The 24,826-nt window shown below is 43.0% G+C and overlaps 2 protein-coding genes and 1 long non-coding RNA gene across 6 annotated transcripts in view; 2 read left to right on the forward strand and 1 right to left on the reverse strand.

The window, feature by feature from the left end:
- The window catches only part of ACSL1 (acyl-CoA synthetase long chain family member 1), a 62,291-nt gene extending 45,355 nt beyond the window's left edge, over positions 1-16,936 (forward strand). For 2 of the 3 annotated variants that reach the window (XM_069977739.1, XM_069977741.1), the window contains exons 11-21: positions 1,271-1,348; positions 5,461-5,595; positions 5,686-5,820; positions 7,379-7,474; positions 8,110-8,182; positions 10,058-10,146; positions 10,233-10,349; positions 12,900-13,043; positions 13,122-13,223; positions 14,802-14,873; positions 15,737-16,936. In XM_069977739.1, coding sequence (XP_069833840.1) covers positions 1,271-1,348; positions 5,461-5,595; positions 5,686-5,820; positions 7,379-7,474; positions 8,110-8,182; positions 10,058-10,146; positions 10,233-10,349; positions 12,900-13,043; positions 13,122-13,223; positions 14,802-14,873; positions 15,737-15,877 — 1,182 coding nt within the window. In that variant the 3' untranslated portion in view covers positions 15,878-16,936. Of the gene's footprint in view, positions 1-1,132; positions 1,211-1,270; positions 1,349-5,460; positions 5,596-5,685; positions 5,821-7,378; positions 7,475-8,109; positions 8,183-10,057; positions 10,147-10,232; positions 10,350-12,899; positions 13,044-13,121; positions 13,224-14,801; positions 14,874-15,736 lie in introns of all 3 variants that reach the window. The other variant, XM_069977742.1, reaches the window with a different exon arrangement.
- On the reverse strand, positions 709-23,942 carry LOC138797501 (uncharacterized). The gene is made up of 2 exons (XR_011363941.1): positions 23,314-23,942; positions 709-1,394 (listed from the first exon to the last, which is right to left on the reverse strand). It is a non-coding gene; the product is annotated as an uncharacterized lncRNA (long non-coding RNA).
- CENPU (centromere protein U) overlaps positions 23,382-24,826 on the forward strand; it is a 44,922-nt gene continuing 43,477 nt past the window's right edge. Inside the window, exon 1 of one of the 2 annotated variants that reach the window (XM_069977743.1) lies at positions 23,382-23,643. In XM_069977743.1, the coding sequence (XP_069833844.1) occupies positions 23,630-23,643 (14 nt within the window). In that variant the 5' untranslated portion in view covers positions 23,382-23,629. Of the gene's footprint in view, positions 23,644-23,944; positions 24,036-24,826 lie in introns of those variants that run through there. The other variant, XM_069977744.1, reaches the window with a different exon arrangement.

Consider the following 24,826-nt stretch of genomic DNA (forward strand, 5'->3'; position numbering starts at 1 on the left):
AAAAATGCACTTCAGTTCAACTGACTCCCAAACTGAGAAAGATTTGTGTGGTTTCTAGAAGAAAGCAGCTGTGTTTTTGCCTTGATAACCCCTTTAAAACAGCTGTAAAGTGGCCAACCCCTTTAAGGACTATGAACACCTTTTGCATGCATATTGTGTGACACAGCTTCAATATTTGCAGCATGGTCCAAGCACTACAAGGCAGGGTATTCCAGCCCTTATCCTAAGAACATACAGTTATTGTAGATTTTTCTTTCTGACTTTTGAATCAAATACTGGCTTTGGCTCAAAAAGAGAGAAAAATATAAAAGAAGGACATATGTGACTACTTCCTATGTTCACTTCTGGCTCAAACTGCATCAACCTGCCACAGCTTTTTTCCAAAAACATTTGTGTCGGAAACCAAAGCTATAGCGTATTCCCAGATAACCTGCTGCAGAGTTAACCTGTTGACACATTTATATTACAGTTAGTATCTCATGATCTACATTAAACAAGCTTGTCATGCTTGTAGTCATACCTAGGGTTTGCATAAACTAATACAGTAATGCCAGTATTTGGTTTATGGTAACCTGCACCCCAATGACCCAGAAAGTGAATGAATCACCAGTGCCATTTATGGTCATTAGGAAAACGTAAAGATAAAAAGCCAAGTTTTTACCGACATTGTATGTTTTGTTTGTTTTCATGCAAATAACCATTCTAGACTTTAATTTAACCCTTTATTAGCTAGGAATTTTGTTATGCATTTTTTTTTTGTAAAGTAAGACACATATTACAAATCCAGTAGCATCCACTGAACACCTTGTAATACAGTGTGTAATTTCTTATTTTGTACTTCAGCCTTCTGGGAAATATTTAGAGGTTATATAGCACTCAATTACTGTCCTGTACATGCCTTGATGTAAATTGACTTTTCTGACATTCCCTTTAAAGGCAACTATAAACAGAGCAGTATTGGTAGTGTATCCCCCATTTCATTTAGTTAACTTGGGCTGCTGCAAAACTAGTTGTTTTTTTCCCTTGGGAATGGTGCATGCCAATAGACTAATCCTCTTACTAATCTATATGATATAATTAACTTTTAATTGAAAACCATCTTTTGTGCTGTGCCGTCTCTTTCGGTGTCCAGGAATTGGCGTTTCCTTCTACGCAAGATGTTCTCATCTCTTTCTTGCCGCTGGCGCATATGTTTGAGAGAGTTGTGGAGGTAGGCACAAAGCAGGGCGTATGTTCTATGTGCTCAGAACTTTTTTGTCATATTTTCCAGAGCTTGCTTACACTCAACGCCAGTGATACACACATTTCCTATTTGCCTCTGGCGCACATGTTCGAAAGACTGGTAGAGGTAAGATCACATATAGTTTCTTTGCGGATGTTCCGGTAGCCTAGACCTAGATAGAAGGTAGGTCGTAAGTAGATTCCATAGTATATGTGAGTAGCAATGTGTGAAAACGGTGGACATTTATGAAAGTTCTGTCTATCTAAAGAAGAAAAAGGCAAACTAGTGAGCTCATAGTGCAACCTTTTGACTTTCTTTTACTAAAGAAACAAATACATTTTGTAAAGCATATAAAGACCTTTCATAAATCCTCTACTTTTGTAGTGTTTTTTTTTTTTTTATAGCTTAGTCTTATGATTATGATAAGCCATTAATATTTTGTTGTGTAGGTCAGATTTGTGGGTCCCCCCCCCCCACCGTTTATCCCCTTTTATTGTATAACCAGGCATATTGTGTATGCAGTCTGCCCACCCCCAATAAAATATGAAGAAAAGGTCAGTATTTAAAGTAAATGTATGGTGCAGGGATCAGGGTGGCTTGGTTTCTGCGCTCAGTGTTCTTTTGCCGTGCCCCAGCCCGGCTCGATTCACTAGAGCCGTGCCCCATGCCACTTCCCCCAAGTGTGGTGATATCCCCTTCTCTTTGTGACATGGCTAAAATAGAATCAATGGAGTTGCGTCGGGAGGGGATATCGTGACACTGGGGGGAGCGGGCCCTCAAGTGCATAGAGCTGGGCTGGTGCCTGGCAAAAGAATGGCGCCAAACACTGGAACCAGAATTTAAAAAAACAAAACAAAAAAAAAACACTGGGATCCCGGCACAGTCACCGATTGGCTAATGTAAAAATAAAAAAAACAATGTACCTGATATAGAGTAATTGTCGAGCCCCAAGCCATTAATGTTTGATATCCAACAGTGATCAGCTGCTCGGGGGAGCCACAACACTGGTGTGTATGTATGTATGTATGTATGTATGTATGTATGTATGTATATATATAATATGTATATGTTACTGCAGCTCAGCTCCCATTCATTTCAAAGCAGCCCACCACCACCAATACCACCACCACCAGCGATGGCCTTATAGATGTGGAGAACAGTGGTCAGACACTATTTACCTATGCTTCATCTGATACTACAAATAAAAAAAACAGCTTAGAGTGGCGCTTGCAACATATGCAAATGAGTGCTAGTCACCAAACTTAGTTTCATATTCAGACTTCTCATTTCCTTAAATATAGTGAGTTTTAAATTGTGTAGGGAAATCCACTTTAATATAATTCCTGCGTATCTTGTTCCAGGAAGTATTGCCTATTCATACTCCCACCCATACACATAGAAAGATAAAATTGTACTTCTCAAAATATTTATTACATAGGCAGCTCCACACAAAGACAACTCACAGGGGACTCATCCTAAGACTGACTGACTTTGCATGCAGATAACTTGGAACATATTGCAAATATAGTTAGGTTTATGGTGTATTTAATGCTATGGTGTTCCTCAGGGGTTTACCTAGGTTCCTTAGTTTTACTGAAGAGAAATCTTAATGCCTAAACACAGGGGCGTAGCTAATGTCTCCTGGGCCCTGGTGCGAGAGGCCAACTTGGGGCCCCCCCCCCTCCTTTCACGACCAAGTGATGCTATTGGTGTGTGTATGTGTGTGTGTGTGTGTGTATATATTATATATATACATATATATATATATAATATATACACACACACACACACACACACCAAGACAGATATTACCACTAACACCAGCATATTGGAAGAGAAAGTATTATCACCGTACATATTACCGCCATACTGTTACCGACCAAATCCTGTATACTGAGACCTATATTACCAGTAATACCAGTATATAGGAAGGAAACATTACTGCCACACCACAACCACTACCATCACCACCATATTGTTACTGACCAAATCCAGTATACTAAATCACCTCATCCAGTCATATAGAGGTGGCCCCAGCTCTACACAGGCTCTATACACCATATACATTACAGTGCAGATATATCAGGTGACTCACAGGGGGACGTCTTCTCTGATCGGAGTTCTTCACTTTTCATCTTCTTCTCCATTTGCCCTGGGCCGTTATAAGAACTTCTCCGAGCCACGAATCCACAGAATCTGCCAGACAGACATATTAGTCTCCTCACTCTGGCACCATCCTCATCTATATACACACTGCACATCTGTATTGTCCCCTTTACACACTCCTTTAGTGGGTAGCCCTGACTCTGTGACCCCCTAATAATATATGCCCCCCTCTGTGTATTCCCTCTCCCCCTATGTTGCCCCCCCAAATAGATGGCCCCTCTCCCCCCATGTTGCCCTCCTTATAGATGGCCCCCTCTCCCCCCACCCTCCCTTATAGATGGCCTCCTCTCCCCCCTCCATATAGATGGCCTCCTCTCCCCCCTCCATATAGATGCCCCCCTTTACCCCCTCCCTTATAGATGGTCCCCTTCACCCCCCCCTCCCTTATAGATGGCCCCCTCTCCCCCCCCTCCCTTATAGATGGTCCCCTTCACCCCCCCCCCTCCCTTATAGATGGCCCCCTCTCCCCCCCCTCCCTTATAGATGGTCCCCTTCACCCCCCCCCCTCCCTTATAGATGGTCCCCTTGGCCCCCTTTACCCCCCCTCCCTTATAGATGGTCCCCTTCACCCCCCCCCCCTCCTCCCTTATAGATGGTCCCCTTCACCCCCCCCTCCTCCCTTATAGATGGTCCCCTTCACCCCCCCCCTCCTTCCTTATAGATGCCCCCCTCTTTCCCCCCACCCGTACAGGCTGATAAAAAACAAAACTTAACTCACCTGACAACGCGCTCCCACGTTGATCCTCACTCCTTCGGTCTGTCCCCGGCTGCTGCGCGGCTGCTGGGGGTGTCGCGTCTTATCCCCGGCAGCGCGCGCATCCCAGAGCTCCCTGCGCGCCAGAACCGGAAGTCAGGGCCCAAGGCACGCAGGGAGCTCTGGGATGCGTGCGCTGCCGGGGATAAGACGCGACATCCCCGGCAGCTGCGCAGCAGCCGGGGGAAGACAGAGTCGGACTCTTGTGACCGCAAGCAAAACAATGCTTGCGGTCACAAGAGTGATTGAAAGGGAGGGCCCTTTGTGGCGGGCCTGGTCGCGGCGGCGACCCCCGCGACCATGGTGGCTACGCCACTGCCTAAACATACATTTTGTACAGTTATATGTTGTTTGGGGTCAGTATTTTTTTTTTTTTTTTTTTTTCAGCAGTATGGTGTAGAAAAACTTGTATGGTTCTTACAGAACCTTTAACCCAGGGGTGGGGAACCTTTTCCACATCGGGCATTAATAAAATCATTCGAGGGCCACATACTGGGCGCAGCAGTTAGTAGCGTGGGTTTGCAGCACCCGGGGCAAGGCAAAGTATTCTAATGCCCCTGCTATTGTAGTTAACCCCCAATGATGCCCCTTGTAGTCTAGTTATCCCCCCAGTGATTTCCCTGGTAGCCTAGTTAACCCCCGCAGGTGAACAGACGTGCGCCGCTCTGGTGGGGAAGGAGCCGGCACTCACAGCATCCTCCTGTGTCTGGCAGCCGCCACAGACACAGGAAGATGCTGTGTATGCCGTCTTCTGCCCCACCAGAGCGGCGCACTTCAAGGGAGCTGCGGGCCACATCGGGAGGTCTCAGGGGCCTAATGCGGCCCGCAGGCCAGAGGTTCCCCACCGCTGCTGTAACCCCATCCAACACATTTGGAAAAAACTAGAATGGAGACTGCGAGTCAGGCCCTTTTTTCGTTGCTTAAATTATAAGTGCTCTTCCATTATGAATAGGCAAACCTTTCTGTATTCACTCTGAAACGTAGAAAGTCTTCCCAGGTTATTGAAAGCGGTTATAACTGCAGAGGGGAGACCAGCTGTATATTAATGCCAATGGATTTAGAATGAAAAGTTCCTGTATGTGTGTAAATACTTTTCCCTATGTAGCATACTGTCTGTCCCCAGTGCTACTTCACTTTGTCCTCCTGGATGCATTATCAGGGCTGCCTTTAGGGACAGCTATATGGATTCCTCATTAAAAAATAAACTTTCACATAAAGACTATTTCCTAATAGAATATTTGGTATAGCACAAGCCTTTTTTTTACATGGAGAATTGTGATTACTAATATTTCTTGAACCATAAATCTTCCCTTTTCAGTGTGTAATACTTTGCCATGGAGCAAGAATTGGCTTCTTCCAAGGAGACATTCGATTGTTAATGGATGACTTAAAAGTTTTGCAACCCACTATTTTCCCAGTTGTTCCCCGTCTGTTAAATAGGATGTTTGACCGGGTAAATATTGTTACACCACTTTATTTTTTTTTTCCTTCCCACTTTGGTTTATAACATTAATCTTCTTCCCCCCCCCCCCTTGGTATCCAGATCTTTGGACAAGCAAACACTACTTTAAAACGCTGGCTGTTGGAATTTGCTTCCAAAAGAAAAGAAGCAGAACTCCGTAGTGGAATTATCCGACAGGATAGTGTTTGGGACAAGCTTATATTTAAAAAAGTTCAGGTAGGGACACAATTTTATTTTATTTTTTTCTTTTGTAAGATGTCTTACTGGACCTTGAGATGTCAGGATCAGGTATTTTACTGCAGGGTGAGGCATGTGTGTTTTAGGGTTTTATAATACACTTGCAAATATAAAGATGTGTACCACACAGAAAACTTGGACAGCATCCCAACAAAAGGTAGTAGACATAAGCAAAAGCTGAGACTTCAGGTGTCTTCAGTTCTTTAATTTACCTGTAACTGTAAAAATAACTTCATGTCAGATGCTTTTACCAGTGGGATTTGCGTGTTCAGGCCCCCACTTAATAATCTGTATAGGGTATGAGCACTGCTTCTCACGGCTCTGTGGGTGCGGCAGGAGATCGGCCCCATAGACATAGAGACATGTCTGTGCAAACAGAACTGGGAAAAATTTTCTTAGTGTGCACTTCTCCCAGCTATATCTACAGCGCATCCCCCTCTCAAATCAGCTGCTTGGCTAAGCTGCCAGTTTAAGCACAGTGTATGGCACCAGAAGCCTCAATTCTGTACACTATGATTACATGCAGGCGCCCAGTCTCTCCCAGACAGCTGATGGGCGTCGGCACCTTACCAGTCAGCTATTGATGGTCTTCCTGAGGAAAGGCTATCAATCTGTTTTGTGTGAAAACCTCTTTAAGGATTGAGTGTAGCCTATATTTCTTTTCTTTATTTTTTTTTCACACAATTCTATATGGTGGGCATAGTCTAGCTAGGGTAGTAAAACCTTTAACTAACCAAACAAAGTGAAAGTGTACAAATACTATAACGACTTGCAATGCTCTCCGATACACAGAACATAAACATAATGACTGAATTTACATATTGAAAGGACTAATGCAGACAGAAAATGTGACTTGCATGCATACATGGATCAGTTGTTACACAATCTTACATATTTTTATGGCTTCTATACTTTGTTTGTCTTCATTGTGTTGTTCTTGGCTCATGATAAAAGAGAGCCGTTCCTTTCCTTTAGCAATATTTGGATTACTACTTTTATAATTAAAGGGGTTATCCAGCGCTGCAAAAACATAGCCACTTTCTTCCATAGACAACACAACTCTTTTTTTATCTCCAGTTCAGGTGGGGTTTGCAATTAAGCGCCATTCACTTCAATGGAACTAATGCTACTTTTTACACGGAGTGATAAACATAGCTTAAATCGGTGAAAAACTGTTTACACGGAACGATTAGCAAATTTTTTGCGAACGACCAACGATGATTTGAGAACTTGTTGAAAGATCAAAATGAACGATTTCTTGCTTGCTGCTTGATCGTTCGCTGTGTTTACACCTAACGATAATCGCTCAAATGTGATTGTTATCGTGCAAATTCGAATGATAATCGTTCCGTGTAAAAGGACCATAAGTTGTAAAACCCCATTCAAACTAGATATAGGAGTGGAGCAGTTTCTGGAAGAAAGTGGCCATGTTTTTATAGTGCTGGATAACCCCTTTACATACAGTATTTCAAAAGGTGTTGTCAGCACCTGTATATTCCTGCACACTAACCATATTTTATTTCCCCTTTGATTATAGGCGAGTCTTGGGGGAAGAGTACGACTAATGGTTACTGGTGCGGCGCCAGTTTCCCCTACTGTACTAACGTTCTTAAGGGCGGCCCTTGGCTGTCAGGTGGGTACATACAGCTTTTGTAGAGCACTTTGAGGGTTGTCCTCAAAGCTGTAATGTATATGTTGACCCTATTCAAAAAATAGAAATTACTTAAAGGTGTTGTCCAGGATTACTAAAATAGTCCACATTTTCTTCATGACACCCCCCCCCCCAGCATCACTCTTGTCCATTCCATGGTTTGTATGTGACGACATGGCTCGGCTGCAGTATGCAACACAGCCTAGTCCTGTTTCTGTGTAGAAAAGCTGGCTTTTTTCTCTCCTAGACATAGGTTTCATACACAGTGATTTTTGGCATATTGTGTTTTTAATCAGCAGTGGATTCATCTGGGCAGTTCCCAGAAAATTTTCCCCGCCTCATCTTTGAATGATAGATATCTCCTTGTTTGAGAATAGGGAAGTATTTATCAATCAAGGCCGGAGGGACAAGAGAAGCTGCCGAGGACTGCCCCAGTCACTCATGAGTCACTGTATGACAGGTTCCCTAGAACTTTGGTATTTGGACAATATATTATCATCTGTCTATAGCTTCGATTTACACTCCTACTGTATCTTATGTTCTGTCTATACAGATATTCGGTCTTGTATTCATTGTACCATGACAATATAAAATATCTGATTTTCTTTCCTTATCAGTTCTATGAAGGTTATGGACAGACTGAATGTACTGCTGGTTGTTCATTAACAATTCCTGGGGACTGGACAGCAGGTAGGAAATGCAGTATACAGAGAAGTGAATACCCCATGCAGTATACAGAGAAGTGAATACCCCATACAGAACTAAGGGTGAAGACCGGCAATAAGTGTGCATTGCATTGCAGTTTTTATCACTTTACTGTTGGAAACTGGACATATTGCAGTTATAAACTGCAATGCAACTGCGACCCTGATGGTCTCTCTTTACCCAGGAAGAGTGTACCCAAAAAAAAAATGCTAAAAAGAGGAGAAATTGGAAACCCACGTTCATCATTATGGTCAAATCTTTTGAAAAAGGAGTACATTTCCTCCAAGGAGTACATTTAGGGGAAAGTAGTAAGAGCCTTTAAAAATAGGTGGGGCCAAAAAAACTTAACAAAAGTACCTTCAAATGTCCTCCGATTAGCCCTTCTGGTGGACCTGAAAAGGAGTCTAATCTCCATCTAGTAGATCCTAGTAGCTAGTGCTTATTGGACAGCTCTGCAGAATACAAAGAACATTTATATGTAATGCAGATAATATAGGTACTTGATATATTGGCCTATACTTGATGTGATCGCCTCTCTATATACAGTGGTCATATGAATACAGTGTCATATGAATGATGCTCATATTATACATGTTATGGGGAGCTGTCCAGACCTGGAAGAATACTGGAGGGGGGAGCCACTTAAGTGTGTATTGGGTCTGGTGGTTAGTTTGCCGGGTCCTACAGGGGTGGAATTTGCAAAGTGTGGGATTCTATATCAAGCCCATAAATTAAAGTGATTCTGTACCCACAATTTGTCCCCCCATCCACTTGTACCTTCGAATAGCTGCTTTTAATCAAAGATCTGTCCTGGGGTCCGTTCGGCAGGTGATGTAGTTATTGTCCTAAAAAACAACATTTAAACTTGCAGCCCTGTGTCGAATTGGCATGGCTGAGCGTATCTATGCCCTAGTTTGCACCGCCTATGTCCCTCCTTCCCTTCCTCCTCATTAGGAATGCCCTGTGCAGGATTTTTCCTATTCCTGACCTGTGTAAACACTGCACATGAGCTGGATTGTTAAGGCACCTGTGCAGTGTTCAGACAGGTGATGATTAGAAGAAATCCTACCTGGGGCATTGCTAATGTTGAAGAAGGCGGGGAAGAGGGACAGAGGGGTGGTGCAAGTCTAATGCACAGAAACTAGGCCACGCCAATTTGACGCAGGGCTGCAAGCTTAAAAGTTGTTTTTTTTTTGGACAATAACTGCATCACCTGCCGAACGGACCACAGGACAGATCTTGGATTAAAAGCCGCTATCTGACGGTACAAGCGGTTTGGCGGGGGTCAGATTATGGGTACAGGGTCGCTTTAATTGCTCTGCAATTGATACAAGATGAGCCTCTCATGCTGGCTGAGTTAACAAACAAGCTGAGTGCTATTATTAGATTAGAAAAGGGTGTATACAAAAAGAGGAAAGCAATGAAGTATGAAGCTATTTGGGGTCCATGGGTAGATACCCCAGGACTGCCGCCTCGATTTCTCAAACGCAACCCAATGGAGGCGTTTCTACTGTTGGCTGATTGTAATAGGGCAGCTATGAGAGGAAGGCCGTGAAATGAGTTATGGTGAATTTATATATATATATATATATATATATATATATATATATATATATATATATATATTTATTTTGCTATTTGGCTTATTTCCTAGAATATATTTTTTACACTGCATGTTCTACAAGTGCCTTGTAATGTATTCGGTGTGAATATGGGATCTCTGAGTGGGAGGGGGGGGGAATGTTTTATTGTTTGTACAAATAAAATATTTTCAATAAAAATCTGATTTAAAAATTAAGTGTTATGGGGAGATCTAATTTATAAGTTGTCCCTGATGCTTATTGTGTATCACCATGCTAGGTCACGTTGGGGCACCTATGCCCTGCAATTATATAAAGTTGGTGGATGTGGAAGAAATGAACTATTTTGCAGCAAAGGGAGAGGGTGAGGTAAGTCCCTTTTTTTTAAACTATGTTGATCATTAAAGTCTTTAGAGCTTCAGCAAGAAGTGTAACATCAATATTTGTTTTAACAGGTTTGTGTGAGAGGGTCAAATGTTTTTCAAGGGTACTTGAAGGATGATGAGAAAACTGCTGAGGCTTTGGACAAGGATGGCTGGCTGCATACAGGGGATATTGGGAAATGGTTGCCTGTAAGTAAAAATGCAATGTATTTCATATCTAAGAGTGCAGCATCATTGTAAGACTGAATTGTCCCATTTGTTAATGATGGTCATAACCTTTTAAAGGGGTCCAGGCGCAAAAAACATGTCTGCTTTCTTCCAGAAACAGCACAACTTTTTGGGTGTGGTTTTGTAGCCAAATTCCATTGAAGTGAATGGAGCAGAACTGTAATACCACACACAACCTAAGTAGAGATGAGCACACCGGGTTCTGGGTTTGAGTCCAGGTGAACCCGAACGATCGGCATTCGATTAGCGGTGGCTGCTGAACTTGGATAAAGCCCTAAGGCTATGTAGAAAACGTGGATATAGTCATTGGCTGTATCCATATTTTCCAGACAACCTTAGAGCTTTATCTAAGTTCAGCAGCCACCGCTAATCAAATGCCGATTGTTTGGGTTCGGCTGGAATCTAACCCGAACCCGGTTCGCTCATCTCTAAACCTAAGGCTAAGGGTGGTGCTGATTTTTCAAGAAAGTAGCTGTGCTTTTTCTTATGCTGGAGCCAGGGATTGTCGAGAACTAAATATACTATATAATTATATTATACTATATAGAATTATATTATTCTATATATTATACTATATGTGTATAATTACTCCCTCCCCTCAAGAACAGTATGTTGTTATATTTTGGTGGTGTAAGAACCTAATCTGATTGAACACCTGCAGATGCAACCCCGCCTGCCACTGACCTCAAACCAATCAGTGAGCACCTGGCCAAGGGTCAGGGAAACAATAGAACAGTGACAGCCTCCTGAGCAGTATAGGAGAAAGGTAACAATAACCTCTCTTGCTAATCTGTCTATTTAGATAACAGGTGTCAATCCCACTGCGAGTATGTGCTCTCATAGGCATGAATGGCTCTGGATCCGCAGCGGATTTCGCTGCGAATCAGCAGCGTGAAATCCCCTGCAGATCCGTTACGTGTGAAGACACCCTTAAGCAAAGCCCCTAAGGGCACTAACATTCCACCACCTACAGTTGTTTGATACAAATTATAAATATAACAGTTGGGGCAACTTCTGTAGAAGGGAGTGAACAATTTCAGTAATTATCCTCTGTTATAATAGTGTTTCTGGCCTTTATAATATATAGTTCTGTTCTCCAGTAGGAGGGAACAAATGAAAGTGTAAACGGAAATTACATACTGAAAAAGCATGACCCATAATAGTACAAAGTATGGTCACAGATCTGTTGTAAAAAGGAAAAATGGGGAGGGAGAGAAGGCAGCATCTACACTACATTTTTTTAAAAATAGAATTGAGACATAAGGGACAAGAAAAGAAGTATGGCTTCTGGGGTATTGTAATTCCTGTTATCTCTTGAATAAGAACGCAGGATTGTCTTCCAGAAATTCAGCAGAAGTGGGCATCCCCACCAGATATGTCCATAGTTCCTGCTGCTCCCCCACACCACCAACACTCTTCTAGGACTGTGGGGTACCACTCGTTTCCTGAGCCTTGCAGGCTACTGCAGCCTTATGTGAGAGAGAGTTTTTTGCCCATTGCAGTGGTATAAACTGTTTTCCCAATTCCACCTCCCATGCAGCACAAAAAGGAGGCAGTTGCTGGGACCAGAGGGAGAGTAGTGTTTGGTAAATGATGGCAATGAAGCGGGGGCAGGACGACCTTACATACAGTTCAAAATCAGACAATGGTGTAATTTGCGTACGTGAGAATGTGAGATGATAGTGTTGTAATTGGGCGTATTTGAATGTATGCTTAGCGGTTTGGGGCGTAGAATGTAAAATGGTTGAAAGAGGCAACAGCTTGTCTTGTTTGACTGTTTGATAGAATCAAAGTGGCTGCTCCTTAGGTGTCTCAAGGAAAGAAGGGAAAGTCCCTGGAGGGAAAACTGGATTGTCAGGGGTCCAAGCCTATCTCCCCGCTAGATGTGCAGATGCCAATGTCATATGTTAAAGGACAAAGGGGTGAGATCCTGTAATGAAGGGGACCATGTCCACAGGAGGCTGGTAAAAGGCCTAGGAAAAATGGCCTGTGCAAAATTGATGGAACATATCCAGTACTCAGGTATTAGTATAGGCGTCCATCAGGCAGACCAACCCCGCCCACATCTTTCAAACATAAGAGTACTTCCCATCTGATTCTCGGGTACCCGAAGGACCAGACAAAGAAGCTAAAGGTATGTTGTAGTCGTTTCCAAAAGGAAATAGGGATGTGGACAGGTATGGTCTGCAACAAGTGGAGTAGCCTGGGTAGAAGGGTCATTTTCCAGATGTTTACATCTAAACCATCAAAACTTTTTGACTCTGAGGCCAAGTCTGTATTAAATTGTTTACATTCTTTTCTTTCAAACCCAAAGATGAGTTTAGATATGGTGTACTTGGAAATCAACAACAAGGTATCAAACCCATTCAGATTTTGCTGTAGAATTTTGACAAATATGTGGTGATACCCACAGGGGAAAACTTGTGCCATATGTAGTATGCATATTCAAAGTGGACTTAGTGCTAGTTAAATGTAACTTGACTTTTTTTTTTTTTTTTTTTTCTTTCCTAGAATGGTACTTTAAAGATCATAGATCGGAAAAAACATATATTTAAATTAGCCCAGGGTGAATACATCGCACCAGAGAAAATTGAGAACATTTACACAAGAAGTGAAGCAGTGGTGCAGATCTTTGTACATGGAGAGAGTTTACAGGTAACTGGAACTACCTGAAGAGCATGATGGATTGTTGACTGGAAACTGTATACATGTTAATATTTCTACTCTCTACAGGCCTTCCTTGTGGGAATTGTGGTTCCAGATCCTGATAATGTACTCAACTGGGCAAAAAAGAAGAATTTTGATGGTACTTATGAGGATCTCTGCAAGAATAAGGTAGATTGTGGTCCTTTTTTCAAAAGTGCCCCTGTCCAATAAGTTAACTTTTGGCATTAGTCATCCGACATCAGAAGTTAAAGATTACTCTGGTTCTCACTTCTGTGACCCATTGCAATCAGTACTCTTTTTGCTCCATTATAGTCTATGAAGCAAATAAAGTTGTATCTTGCAGCCAGATCGAAAGCAATGCATGTTGACACACTCTTTACACGGCCTTATCTCGTGAATGTTGAAACGTTGATCTCGAAAGCAAGACCCGATGTGATGTCTAACTTTAGATATGACTGACAACTTGTCAAAAGTTAGTTTGGCAGTACTGCTTTAAGGGGGTTTTAAAAATTCGAAAAGTCTGCCTAACAAAATGGAGTTACCCATATCTTTGAGCATTGTGACACTGTTAGGTTTCCAGGCAAAACCACACTCCCATTTATTTATCAAAAGCTGCGTAATGTTCCCAGTAATCCAAGCTACATCATGAGTCTGTTAGTGAAGAAATGAGACAAGGTTTCGGCCACATTACGGTCCATACTGTGAAATCAAGCAGTCCTTTTATTTTCTCTCTCTCTCTCACCCATAAAGCTCTGGACAGCTGTCCCTTGACAAACTACTTGTGTTCCTACTACTTTACATAGTGCCACCTCCTTAAAGGAGACCTGTCACTCCCCGTGCCGGGGTGACAGGCTCCTGACCCCCCATTACAGCCCCCTATACTCACCTGATCCCGCCGGGTCCCGCTTTTGGATCCGTTCACGGAGCTATCAGCTCCCGAAGCCCGGCGCGCGTGCTCACAGGAGTATCCGATGCCCATAGAGAATGGTGAAGCATCAGACTCCCCATTCATTCTCTATGAGCGCCAGACTCTCCTGTCAGCGCGCGCTTCGGGAGCTGATATCTCCGTGACCCGACCGGATCCAAAAGCGGGGCCCGGCGGGATCAGGTGAGTATAGGGGGCTGTAACGGGGGGTCGGGAGCCTGTCACCCCGGCACGGGGGGTGACAGGTCCTCTTTAATGTAATCCACCTCCTTCAGTCTCGCAGCTTGTCAGAATCATTATCAAAATCTCTCCGCTTAGACCAGGGCTGCTTTTGACCTAGTGACTCTGTTCTGGTCCAGAAGAGGTTAGCTTCATTGACTGTAGTTGCTGAACCCAGTTTCTCTAAAATTAATCTGCTGTTTCTTTGCATTGGAGCTTAGCTGCAGATACATGTCAACGCTATTACTCAGACAACTGCTTCTGGCCCTGTTCACTGTGTAGTGTGGGTGCTGGGTGTTGGCACCCCTCCAATCAATAGTCTGGGTCTCAAGGAGCAGAACCGCCTGTGGTTACATTTATTTTAGTGGAAACCTTTAAAAATAAATATCTGCTTTGTTGTTTTTTTTATGTTACTGATATGGGGGAGGGGGGGGGGAGAAAGTTATTAGGACTGAACACTTATGTGGATTTCAGTTTTCATTGCTGAGTAAAGATATGAAGGGCACTTGAAATTCCTCACAACTTTCAGATATGTCAACCCCAGAACATGTACTTCTGCATTTGTTAATTCATGCATCTCTTTATTTTTTTTCTGTTCACAGGACTTTAAAAATGCAATTCTGGAAGATTTAATAAGACTGGGGAAAGAATCTGGTTTGAAAACTTTTGAACAAGTAAGAATATTGTTTCTTTACATGGTGTCATTGATGCAAACAATTGCTGCTGTGGTCACCTGTTTTTTCCCTTTAAAATAACTTTAAAAGAGGGTGTTCCTATCTCATAAAGTAATGGCGTATCACCTAGATATGCCATGACTTTGGTGGGAGTATATTCTCTGGGACTCACATTAATCATGAGAAAACCTTCATGCTGTGGCTTCTTCTGGGTCTTACCATAAATCAGTGGTCTTGGCCATCCACCAGTAATGGAAATTGCAGCCAACTGGACAGGGTCTGGCCATGGACAGAGTACACCACTTTCTGCAGGACATACACTAGCTGATAAGTTCTGGAAGGCTTTAGATTTTTAATTAGTCATTTACAAATCTGTATAACTTTCTGATACCAGTTAACTTAAAAACATTTTATCCCCTGTAGTACCCCTTTAAAGTTAACCAACCAGCACTATTGTGCTGATATGGTTCCCAGCAGCAATTGTAGAGATCTACTGTGCAGCTTGCAGAGCATACCCCCATGGCTGATGGTGATTGGTTCCCTTTAAATAATATGCAACTAAAGTCTAAAAGGTCTTAGTCCACCATTCAATAACAATTAATGGATGAAAATATACAAGAAGGAATGTGAACAAATTATATTATGTATAGTAGGTAATAGCTGGTGTGTGCTTCATAAAGTGCTAATGCAGTATAAAACAAGTACATCTGCACTTTGGGCAGTATTTATATCCCAGTGTGAACAAGTACTAAGCACTATTTACCAAACATCTTTTGCTAAGGGGCAGGGGGTAAATGGTTTCCTGTGCTTTGGGGGGTTCTGTTTGGTTCCCTCTTATGTTGTGGATTTGGACTGTCTTGCAGGTAAAAGACATTGTTCTGTACCCAGAAATGTTTTCTATTCAGAATGGTCTGCTCACTCCCACATTGAAAGCAAAGAGACCAGAACTGAGAAAATTTTTCCAAGCCCAAATTGAAGAACTTTATGCGAATAACAAAGTATAAGAGGTCCACCTTCATAGTCATCTATACACAACCACCAAGAAAACAATGACTGGTCATAGGAATAACAATGACGACCTCAATACAATGCCTTACAGGTCTCCTGTATTGTTGTTTTTTGTACTGTGACTTATAATCTCCAAATTAAGCCTTATAATTGTGAAGAATTTGGACATCCCTACTACGAATGGCAACCTCTACAACTTCTGGATCAAGTCAATTTGGATTTTTCTTCCACAGGACGTTTTACACTTCAACTCCAAAACCACAGCTTCTTGCTTGCCAAATCAGATCACTTTTCTAACCTCTTATACCTAAAACACAATGCACAGAGATTTATCATTGTAACATGTTATGGAATGTATACAAGTCCGATTAGGAGTGTTTTAATGTGGTGACCTGTAATATTTTACCATGTTTTTCTAAATGTAAATGAGACTTGATTATGCACTGTATATACCACCTCTTAAAGGAATTGCTCCTTTATTCTGAAGGAGTGTGTCAATGTTGTCAGAAAGCTGCTAGAGGCCTGGGATACATGTGTGTTTTTTGTTGTTTTTTTTTGCTCTTTTTTTTTTTCTTTTTTCTTGTCTAACGGTCCTATAGGAACTTAAAGTGCAATTAATGCAGAGATCTGTGGAAGGGATGGGATTTTAAGTCATGAAGGGCATGTCTACTTTTTGGGAGGGAGGGTAAAAGGAATATTGTCAGAACCACACATTTTAAGCCTTTTTAGGTGTACAGTATCTTATTTTTATTTTATTTTTTGGCACAAGGGAGTTGTATATAACAAGCACAAAAATGGTTTGCACTATGTAAAGACCGTGATCTACGATGATGCACTGTATTCTAGGCTGAGATCATTTATAGCTGCTTGATGAAACAATATGATATATAAATGGTAAAAAATAATTTTTATCCAAATGTGACTTGTTAAACTGAATTTAAATGTTTGCTTAAAGGTTTTTGATCTTGTAGGAACCAAAATGTGTCTGTTCCAGTTCCCTTTTCAAACCCTTCCAAAAATGAAGGAAACCAAAATAAATGATTATTCATACTTTATCTATTTTGTCTAAGATGTTGAGGACTTTAATTCATATATTCCCAAGAGGAAATATCTATTTTGTCTAAGATGTTGAGGACTTTAATTCATATATTCCCAAGAGGAAAAATAAAGTAACTTCACAAGACATTATACAAGTAAAGATTATCTTGAATAAAGGTGAATCGCTTAATTAGCTTGACAGTTGGCTTATCAGCCAGCTGCCTATTGAAGTCAGTGCTGCTCCACTGCGGGTGCTAAGAAAAGCTAGATCCAGTTCTGAGACTGGGACTGGATCCAGCTTTTCCCAGCACCTGGGGAGGAGCGGCACTGACTTCAAAGGCAGCTGGCTGATGAGCTGACCGCTGAGCTAATGAAGCAATTTGCTTTGCTCATCTCTATTTGATACACCAGCTCTGCAGACTGTATCAAACATTAAAAGCTTAGATACACTGGCTCAGCAAATAGATTCATACATTATATGCTTAGATACCCAGACCTGTACAGCTTTACATAAGATAAGCTAAGTAAGACAGGCTTGGCTACACCAACTCAACTGACGTATGGCTCATTAGAAGTTCTCCTCCTCGTGTTGTACCCCATCTGCTGCTGCAAATCACTTACAGGAGTTAGAGGAGTTAAACTGCACTGTTTTCTCGGTTTGCTCTGATGACTTGTGGTCCCGTCTCGCACATTTCCCCACTTGTGGGGAGCAAATGCAGAAGTTATCAATGCACTGCTGCGCAGCCTCCGTTCTCACCAGCAAGTACGAAAATGTTCATGGCGGGACCTAGAATCCATCAGAGCAGGAACCGAAGGGAAAACTGCGGTTTAACCATTCATGTACTTCAGCATATTGGTGATACACAGGTAAATTACTCATGCTGCAGTGCAAAAGTAAGGGTGCATGCACACTGCGGAATGGCTGAGGTTTCTCCTTTTCAAATCCATTCCTGGCTTTGGGTTCAAAAATCTGTCAGTAAATCCATGTATAAGTGTACTTTTACACGCACATTTAACAACATATCAGGAGAGGTGATAGTTACCCTATACAGGTACTCTGAGCATACATACTGTGCTGCACATTATGCCCTCTGTGCAATTCACAGAGCTCCATAGGAAACATTGGCTTAATTTGGCTTCACTGGTAAATAACCTAGAATTTGACATTTGCACTAACAATGACAATCTGTAGGAGTGAAGGTTAAAGACAACCTTTAGCAGCTGCCAGGGTGAAAACTGTGGAATGGAATCTGCTGTTTCTCTATTTCACGTGCAGACGTTTTTATTTTGACCTCCCTGACCCTGATCTCAGCACTGTCCTCAGGAGCCAGCACCAGCCGTGAGCAGCATGCCAACACAAAGTGCTCAAAAAGGGGGGTGAGTGAACTAAAACTCTGCTGTAGAATGGAAAGAACACTGGGCTAAAGAGGTAAATCCTATAATGAAAAAGTTTAGTCATGTCTGTTAGTCATGTCTTTTACAGGTATTTTACATGTATTTTCTGGTTTTATGACAATTTAAAGGGGTATTTCAGTCGCCTACATTTTGTTAGGTGACCAGGAATGCAAAACAAAGCAATTTTGCAAATGCTTTGCATTAAAAAAAATTGCTTCTTTTGGAGTTTGCCACCCTTGGTATCCCTGTAGTGTTGATAGGTGCCCTACCACTGCTAGGTAACTGCTATCAGCTATGATTCAGCCTGGTACCACTACAGTTATCTGCCCCATCTAAGTAATTTTAACTCAAAATTATAGCTGTACAGTAATACCTGGGCCTGGTAACAGGTCTCAGGAGGTTGGGAAGGCCGACGAGGGTGAGCCCTGTCGGGGAGAAGCGGCAGCTACGGGCAGTGTATGTTCTGGCGACAGCTGCCGGGCTAGCGAGGGTTGGATGGACAGGCCTTTAGAAGGATCCATGTACTGGAGGAGCTGTTTAACACAGCAGGGAGAAGCAAGGACGGCAGGGCAAGTTTAAATAGCTGCCCACTCCCCTCCCTCTCTCTCTGCCTAAACTGTGGGGAACTCATTGTAAAGAAGCAGAGAATCCCTGCTCCTTTACAGTAAGTGATGCTACTTACTGCTAGTCTCTACACTCTGTGGCCTGGGTGCTCTGCACCTGACCTATGAAGGGTAAAAACTAATTAAAGACGCAGGGAGTTAGGACGCAGACAGAGCACAGGGAGGGAGGCATCAAGTGCAGAAACGGAGGGGGGACATCAAGTGGACCGGGAACGGAGGGAGATAGTAGAGACAGAGTGCAGGGAGGGAGGGAGTTAGGAGGACGCAGACAGAGCCAGGGCTGTGGAGTCGGTAAGCCGCAGTTTCGACTCAAACGCCGACTCCTGAATTTTATCAGGACCGAATCCCCACTCCCACTCCTGCTCCTTTATAAATGGCTGGTCATATACCAGGGAAGTTATTTATCACACTGGCTCAGCAGCTTCTCCCTAATGTCCTACATGATCCTGGGGCGACTTCTGAGTGAATAAAGGAATACTGTATATAAAGCAGCTTCTGTTTGTGCAGTGGATGCAGCCAGTCTCCATGTCCTGAACTACTCACAACTAGACTAGATGGGGCAGATAGTCTTTTCCTGCTGACAGTCTATGTTTCTAACTAAATATTCACCATACACATAAACACTGCTAACAATGCCAGATAGCTGTAATATAGAGGTCAGCCATAGTGATATAGAGGGGGTCACACATGGTGAAATAGACGTTCTACAGTGATATAGAAGGTCACTGTGGGGGCACACCCACACAGCCTGCTGCAGCCATAGCATGCGCACACACACCCACACAGCCTGCTGCAGCCATAGTGCACACACACACAGCTTGCTGCAGCCATAGTACACATACAGCCTGCTGCAGCCATAGCGCGCGTGCGCACACACACACACACACACACACACAGCCTGCTGCTGCCATAACACACACACAGCCTACTGCAGCCATAGCACGCATGCACATACAGCTGCAGCCATAGAACACTGAAGAAAAACACACAATCTTCTCCCAGAGAGAAAACACCACACTGAGGACAGAGGTTACTGTTACACTACTTATGTCTTCTCCGCCTCCTATATTACACAGTATATCTTCACATTACAATGCTGCTCATATACAGGCATTCAGGAAGAGAACAGCACAGATCTCCCCCCACACAATGGACTCTAGCTCAGAAACAAGCTGCCAAATAGTGACCGACATTTTTTTCCATCACCACCCTTATGTAATAGGGCCACTGTCCTATTAGAATATTGCTTATAATATATATTCATGAGCAAAACTTGTAAAATTCATATCAAAATTCAATTCTAAATTTTTTAAAGATTTTTTTTAAGTCTGAGTCGGTACATTTTTTTCTGACTTCAGCCAAAACTAGCTCCGACTCCACAGCCCTGGACAGAGCACAGGGAGGGAGGCATCAAGTGCAGAAACGGGGGGGGGGGGGGGGGGGGGGGGGGGAAACATCAAGCGGACATGGACAGGGGACGGAGGGAGATAGTAGGCGGCCAGAGACAGAGTACAGCGACTGATTGGGTATGGTGGGATGCAGGGGCAGGTGTAAGAACATTCAGCAGCACTGCGGTCCCGATGTAAAAATCACGTGCAAAAGCAGGGGAAGGTTCTACAGCATTGCTGACAGCTTATTGGCTAAAGAACCTTATAAGAGCGTATACTTGGGGCTGGCTGGCCATGCACTCTCCCGGGAACCAGAGTCTCCTGTTCAGCATCAGCCGACAGGTGACGTCTTCAGAGGGCAAGCACGCCTCCTCCAGAACAACAAACTGCACATCAATAAGTAGCAAAAACTGGGCTATATCTTGACTTAGAAACGGCAGAATGGCGCCAAATGTGAAGCGTAAACTCTACAGGGGGTGAGCTAATAGGTAAGAAAGCTTGTTTTGTTTTTTTACATGAAAATGATGGTGACACTTTAAAAAACCAACAAAAAAAGGCCAATCTAGAAGGTACTGGCATGTTGCTCCAGAAATGAGAGCCTGCTACGCTCATCCATCTCAGTTTGTAAATAGGACAAATGAATAAATCTTGCTGCTTAACCAGGATCTAAAATGTCTCTTACCCTGCTGTTATCTTCCCATAGAGCTGGGGATGCTGAGGAAAAAGGTTGTTTACTTACTTTATCCTCAGTGCCTTATTCTTTAAATCTTCAGATTAATTAGTATGTAAATTAGGCAGTTTGGTGCCCTGGGGGGGGGGCGGGACTACCACTGTCAGTGCACCGATCTCACTCACCCGCTAGCCCCTCCTCATCTGGTGCTCTGCAGTGATAAGTGATGTTACTGCATAGTGCCACCTTAATATTCATGAGGAGGCCTCCAGTGAGGCAGATCGGTGCACTGATGGCTTTAGTACCAACCCCTGTGGAGTAACACTTTACACCAGTGTCTGGTAATATAGTAAATGTATTAGGATATGAGAGGCCACACCTCCTACCACAAGGCCTCACCCACTGAATACATAGAATAGTGGAACTTATGATGATCAGGAGGAGACCACAAGTGGTATAATGTGCAAGGTCCTATATCCATCTTGTCACTTGATCTTGACATTGCAGAGGACAAGACCCTTCACAAAGCCTGGTAGATGGAAAAAAAATCATAGGGGTAGTGTTTCTTTTTTAACAGTAGTAAAACACAACAAAAAACAAGTAATTGAACATCACAGTAATTGTACTGATCCCCAGAAGTAAATTGTGCTATAATGAAGGGTGTTCTCCAACTACATGCAGCCATTGTGCCAGCTGTCGCGCTATGTCCAGCAAACCAAGTCTCTAGTCCCATGCAGGACACACTAATCCTTATTGCAAAATAGTTTCTTAGTAGAATAGAATAATCATATAGACAACTCCATCACAAATGTACATAAAACCTCACCATAGTGCACAGGACAATAGGATCTGGTCTTCATGTCATGGCTGCAGTGCTCCTCAGGTCCACATGTCCATGGAAACTCCCGGAGAAACAGGTCAGTGACGTCAGACACTATATTTTGGGGTCTTCCCCTTTCTCAGTTGCTACTGAAGTGTGCACCCCCAACCATATTTAAACCATTAGGTAACCATGACGACATATCACTATAAAGACATAAATAAATGTATATAGGAAGATCACACTTGTAACAATAAAAGTCATTGTTACTAGCATAAACTGCATAAAAACATTGTTACAAACATCACAATAAATCGCAAGATGTTATATACGACCCTTATTTTACAAAAATGGAGCAAAATTACACAACTAATTTAAAGGGGTTATCCAGCGCTACAAAAACATGGCCACTTTCTTCCAGAGACAGCACCACTCTTGTCTCCAGTTTGGGTGGGGTTTGCCACTTGGTTACATTGAAGTGAATGGAGCCTAATTGCAAACCGCACCTGAACTGGAGACAAGAGTCATGTTATCTCTGGAATAAAGTGGCCATGTTTTTGTAGCGCTGGATAACCCCTTTAACCCTTTGGGGTCCATGCAGTGCAAACAATGAATCCAATAGGTTTCTTTCAGCAATAACCTTTTTATTTCCCCAACATTTTGTTCCAATAATCTCCTCCAATATTAACCATTTCAGGTGATCTTTCTGTGTAATCTTCCTATATATGTTTATTTATGTCTTTATTGTGATATTGTCATGGTTACCTAATGGTTTAAATATGGTGTAGGGTGCACACTTCAGTAGCGCATGAGAAAGGGGAGGACCCTGAAACATAGCGCCTGATGTCACCATGGGGGACATACTAAAAAGCAGGAACATTATTTCTAATGGGGAAACATGTAAAATAAAGTTTTAATTGGTTTTACATGTTTCCCCATTGGAAATAATGTTCATTCTTTTTCTTAATACTTTTTGTTCATGCTTTTAAGTCCTTCTCCATGGACATGTAGACCTGGGGAGGACTGCGGCGTGAAGACCAGATCCTGTCGTCCTATGCACTGTGGTGATGTTTTATGTACATTCGTAATAAAACTATTTGATTATTTTATTCTACTAAGAAAGAATTTTGCAATAAGGATTTGTATGTCCTGCCTTTATTTCTAATGAAAGTGTGCTCTATCAATGTAAAAAAAAAAACTAAGCCAGAAGAAGGAAAAAAAATGCAAAAACTGTGCATTCTTAAAGGGTTAAAGTATTTTAAGTTAGGGGGAAAAAGTTCAAAAAAAAAAAAAAATTGAGATGAGACTTGTTTTCTTACTATAAAAATAATATAATATTATATAAAAATCATTCCACATGAGCATAGAGCTACTATCTTCTGATTGCAATAATTGTGTCAGGAAAATAATTTGCGTTATTCTGTCAGGCAATACGGGGCAGACCTGGGATCCTTTGTCAGGCCCCCACAGGCTATGGTACAATGATGTCACTGTTTACCTGCCAGAGCAGATAAGACATGCGCAGTAGACTCTTGTTGATTTCACATCTATAAATACTAGGATTGTGCAGTCACTGTACGTCCTACATCAGGCAGCCACAGCGATACGACACTTCAGATGGATCCTCATTGGAATACATTACATCTATGTAGATCCACGGAGCAGGAAGTTCTTCAACTGGCGTAATCAACAGCGGAAATACGTACTTTGTTTGCGTTCCAAGCCTCCCTTTCTGTTTGGCGCCGAAACGCTGTTTGATGACGTAAAAATGGACGGAAACCAATGGTTGACGTGATATTCAAAGTGGCGTTTTCATGGATCGGGACAGGTAATGAGGAGCATGTTATATAGATTCCAGTGTTTGTCCTAGACCTCCGCCATCTGCATGAGCGCTTATGTGTCCATACAGTAATCGTGTATAACTTGTTTTTTAATGTGTACACGAAGGTGAGGAAAACATTAGAAGAGTGGTGGTCCATGTCCCCCGGGCTGGTGGTGAGCCACGAGTCCCAGCAGGTCTTCTCTAGTGTCCAAGATACTTAGTACAAGTCCCCCTCATAGTTCCATCATTGACGCCTGCTATACCTACAATCTGACACTGGAGGGCGCCCGTGTCACTTCGTACGTTACGTCCGGTGACCAGATCTGGTGGAGTGCTACAGCTACACTGAGTTATAGACACTGCGCACATGTAGCTGGGGTGCTGTGTGGGCAGTAGAGGTATCCCTGTCTGTATTAGTAAATGCACACTTCATGCTGCTCTGTGTGAATGAAGTGACCACCCCACCGTTCACTCTCTATGACATTGATAGCCCAGTGCTATATTCTGTCTCCAACAGTCTCATTCCGCAAGGAAATCTTCGGGTGCCTTCACACCTACCGTATCGCAGCAGAAAATCCGCAGCTGATTTAACTAAATGAATGAATACAGCATTAAATACGCACTGTCAAATCCGCTGCGGATCCGCAGCAGATTTCTAAGTGCGGATTTGATGCTGTGTACATTCATTTAGTTAAATCTGCTGCGATACGGTAGGTGTGAAGGCACCCTAAGGGTTCAAACCCACTTGCCGGATCTGCAGCGAGTCTCCTTGCTGCGTTTTTGCAGAGAGACTCGCTGCAGATCCCAGCCCTATACTTTAATTGTCTGCAGCCCTCCCCATTAACCCCCTAGCCGCCGGACATTATACATTACCTGGTTCCCGTTCCTGCTTGCTTCGGGGCTCCCGGTGTCTTCATTGCCCGCCCGGCCAATCAGTGCGCTGCTGCGTTACCTGATCCCGGCTCCGGCTTCCTTCGGGGCTTCCAAAGTCTTCACGGCCCGCTCAGCCAATCTGTGCGCTGCGGCGGGCAGCGCACTGATTGGACAAGTGAGACGTGCCGGGAATCAGCGAAGCCCGGGATCAGGTGACATATAGTCTCCGGTGACTGGGGGGTTAACATGGCGAGTTTGTCTGCCATTGACAGCATAGGGCCGGGATACGCAGCGAGTCTAGCTGCGGATACTCCAA

The sequence above is a fragment of the Dendropsophus ebraccatus genome, chromosome 7 (genome assembly GCF_027789765.1).
Source record: "Dendropsophus ebraccatus isolate aDenEbr1 chromosome 7, aDenEbr1.pat, whole genome shotgun sequence".
NCBI classification, from domain to species: Eukaryota; Metazoa; Chordata; class Amphibia; order Anura; family Hylidae; genus Dendropsophus; species Dendropsophus ebraccatus.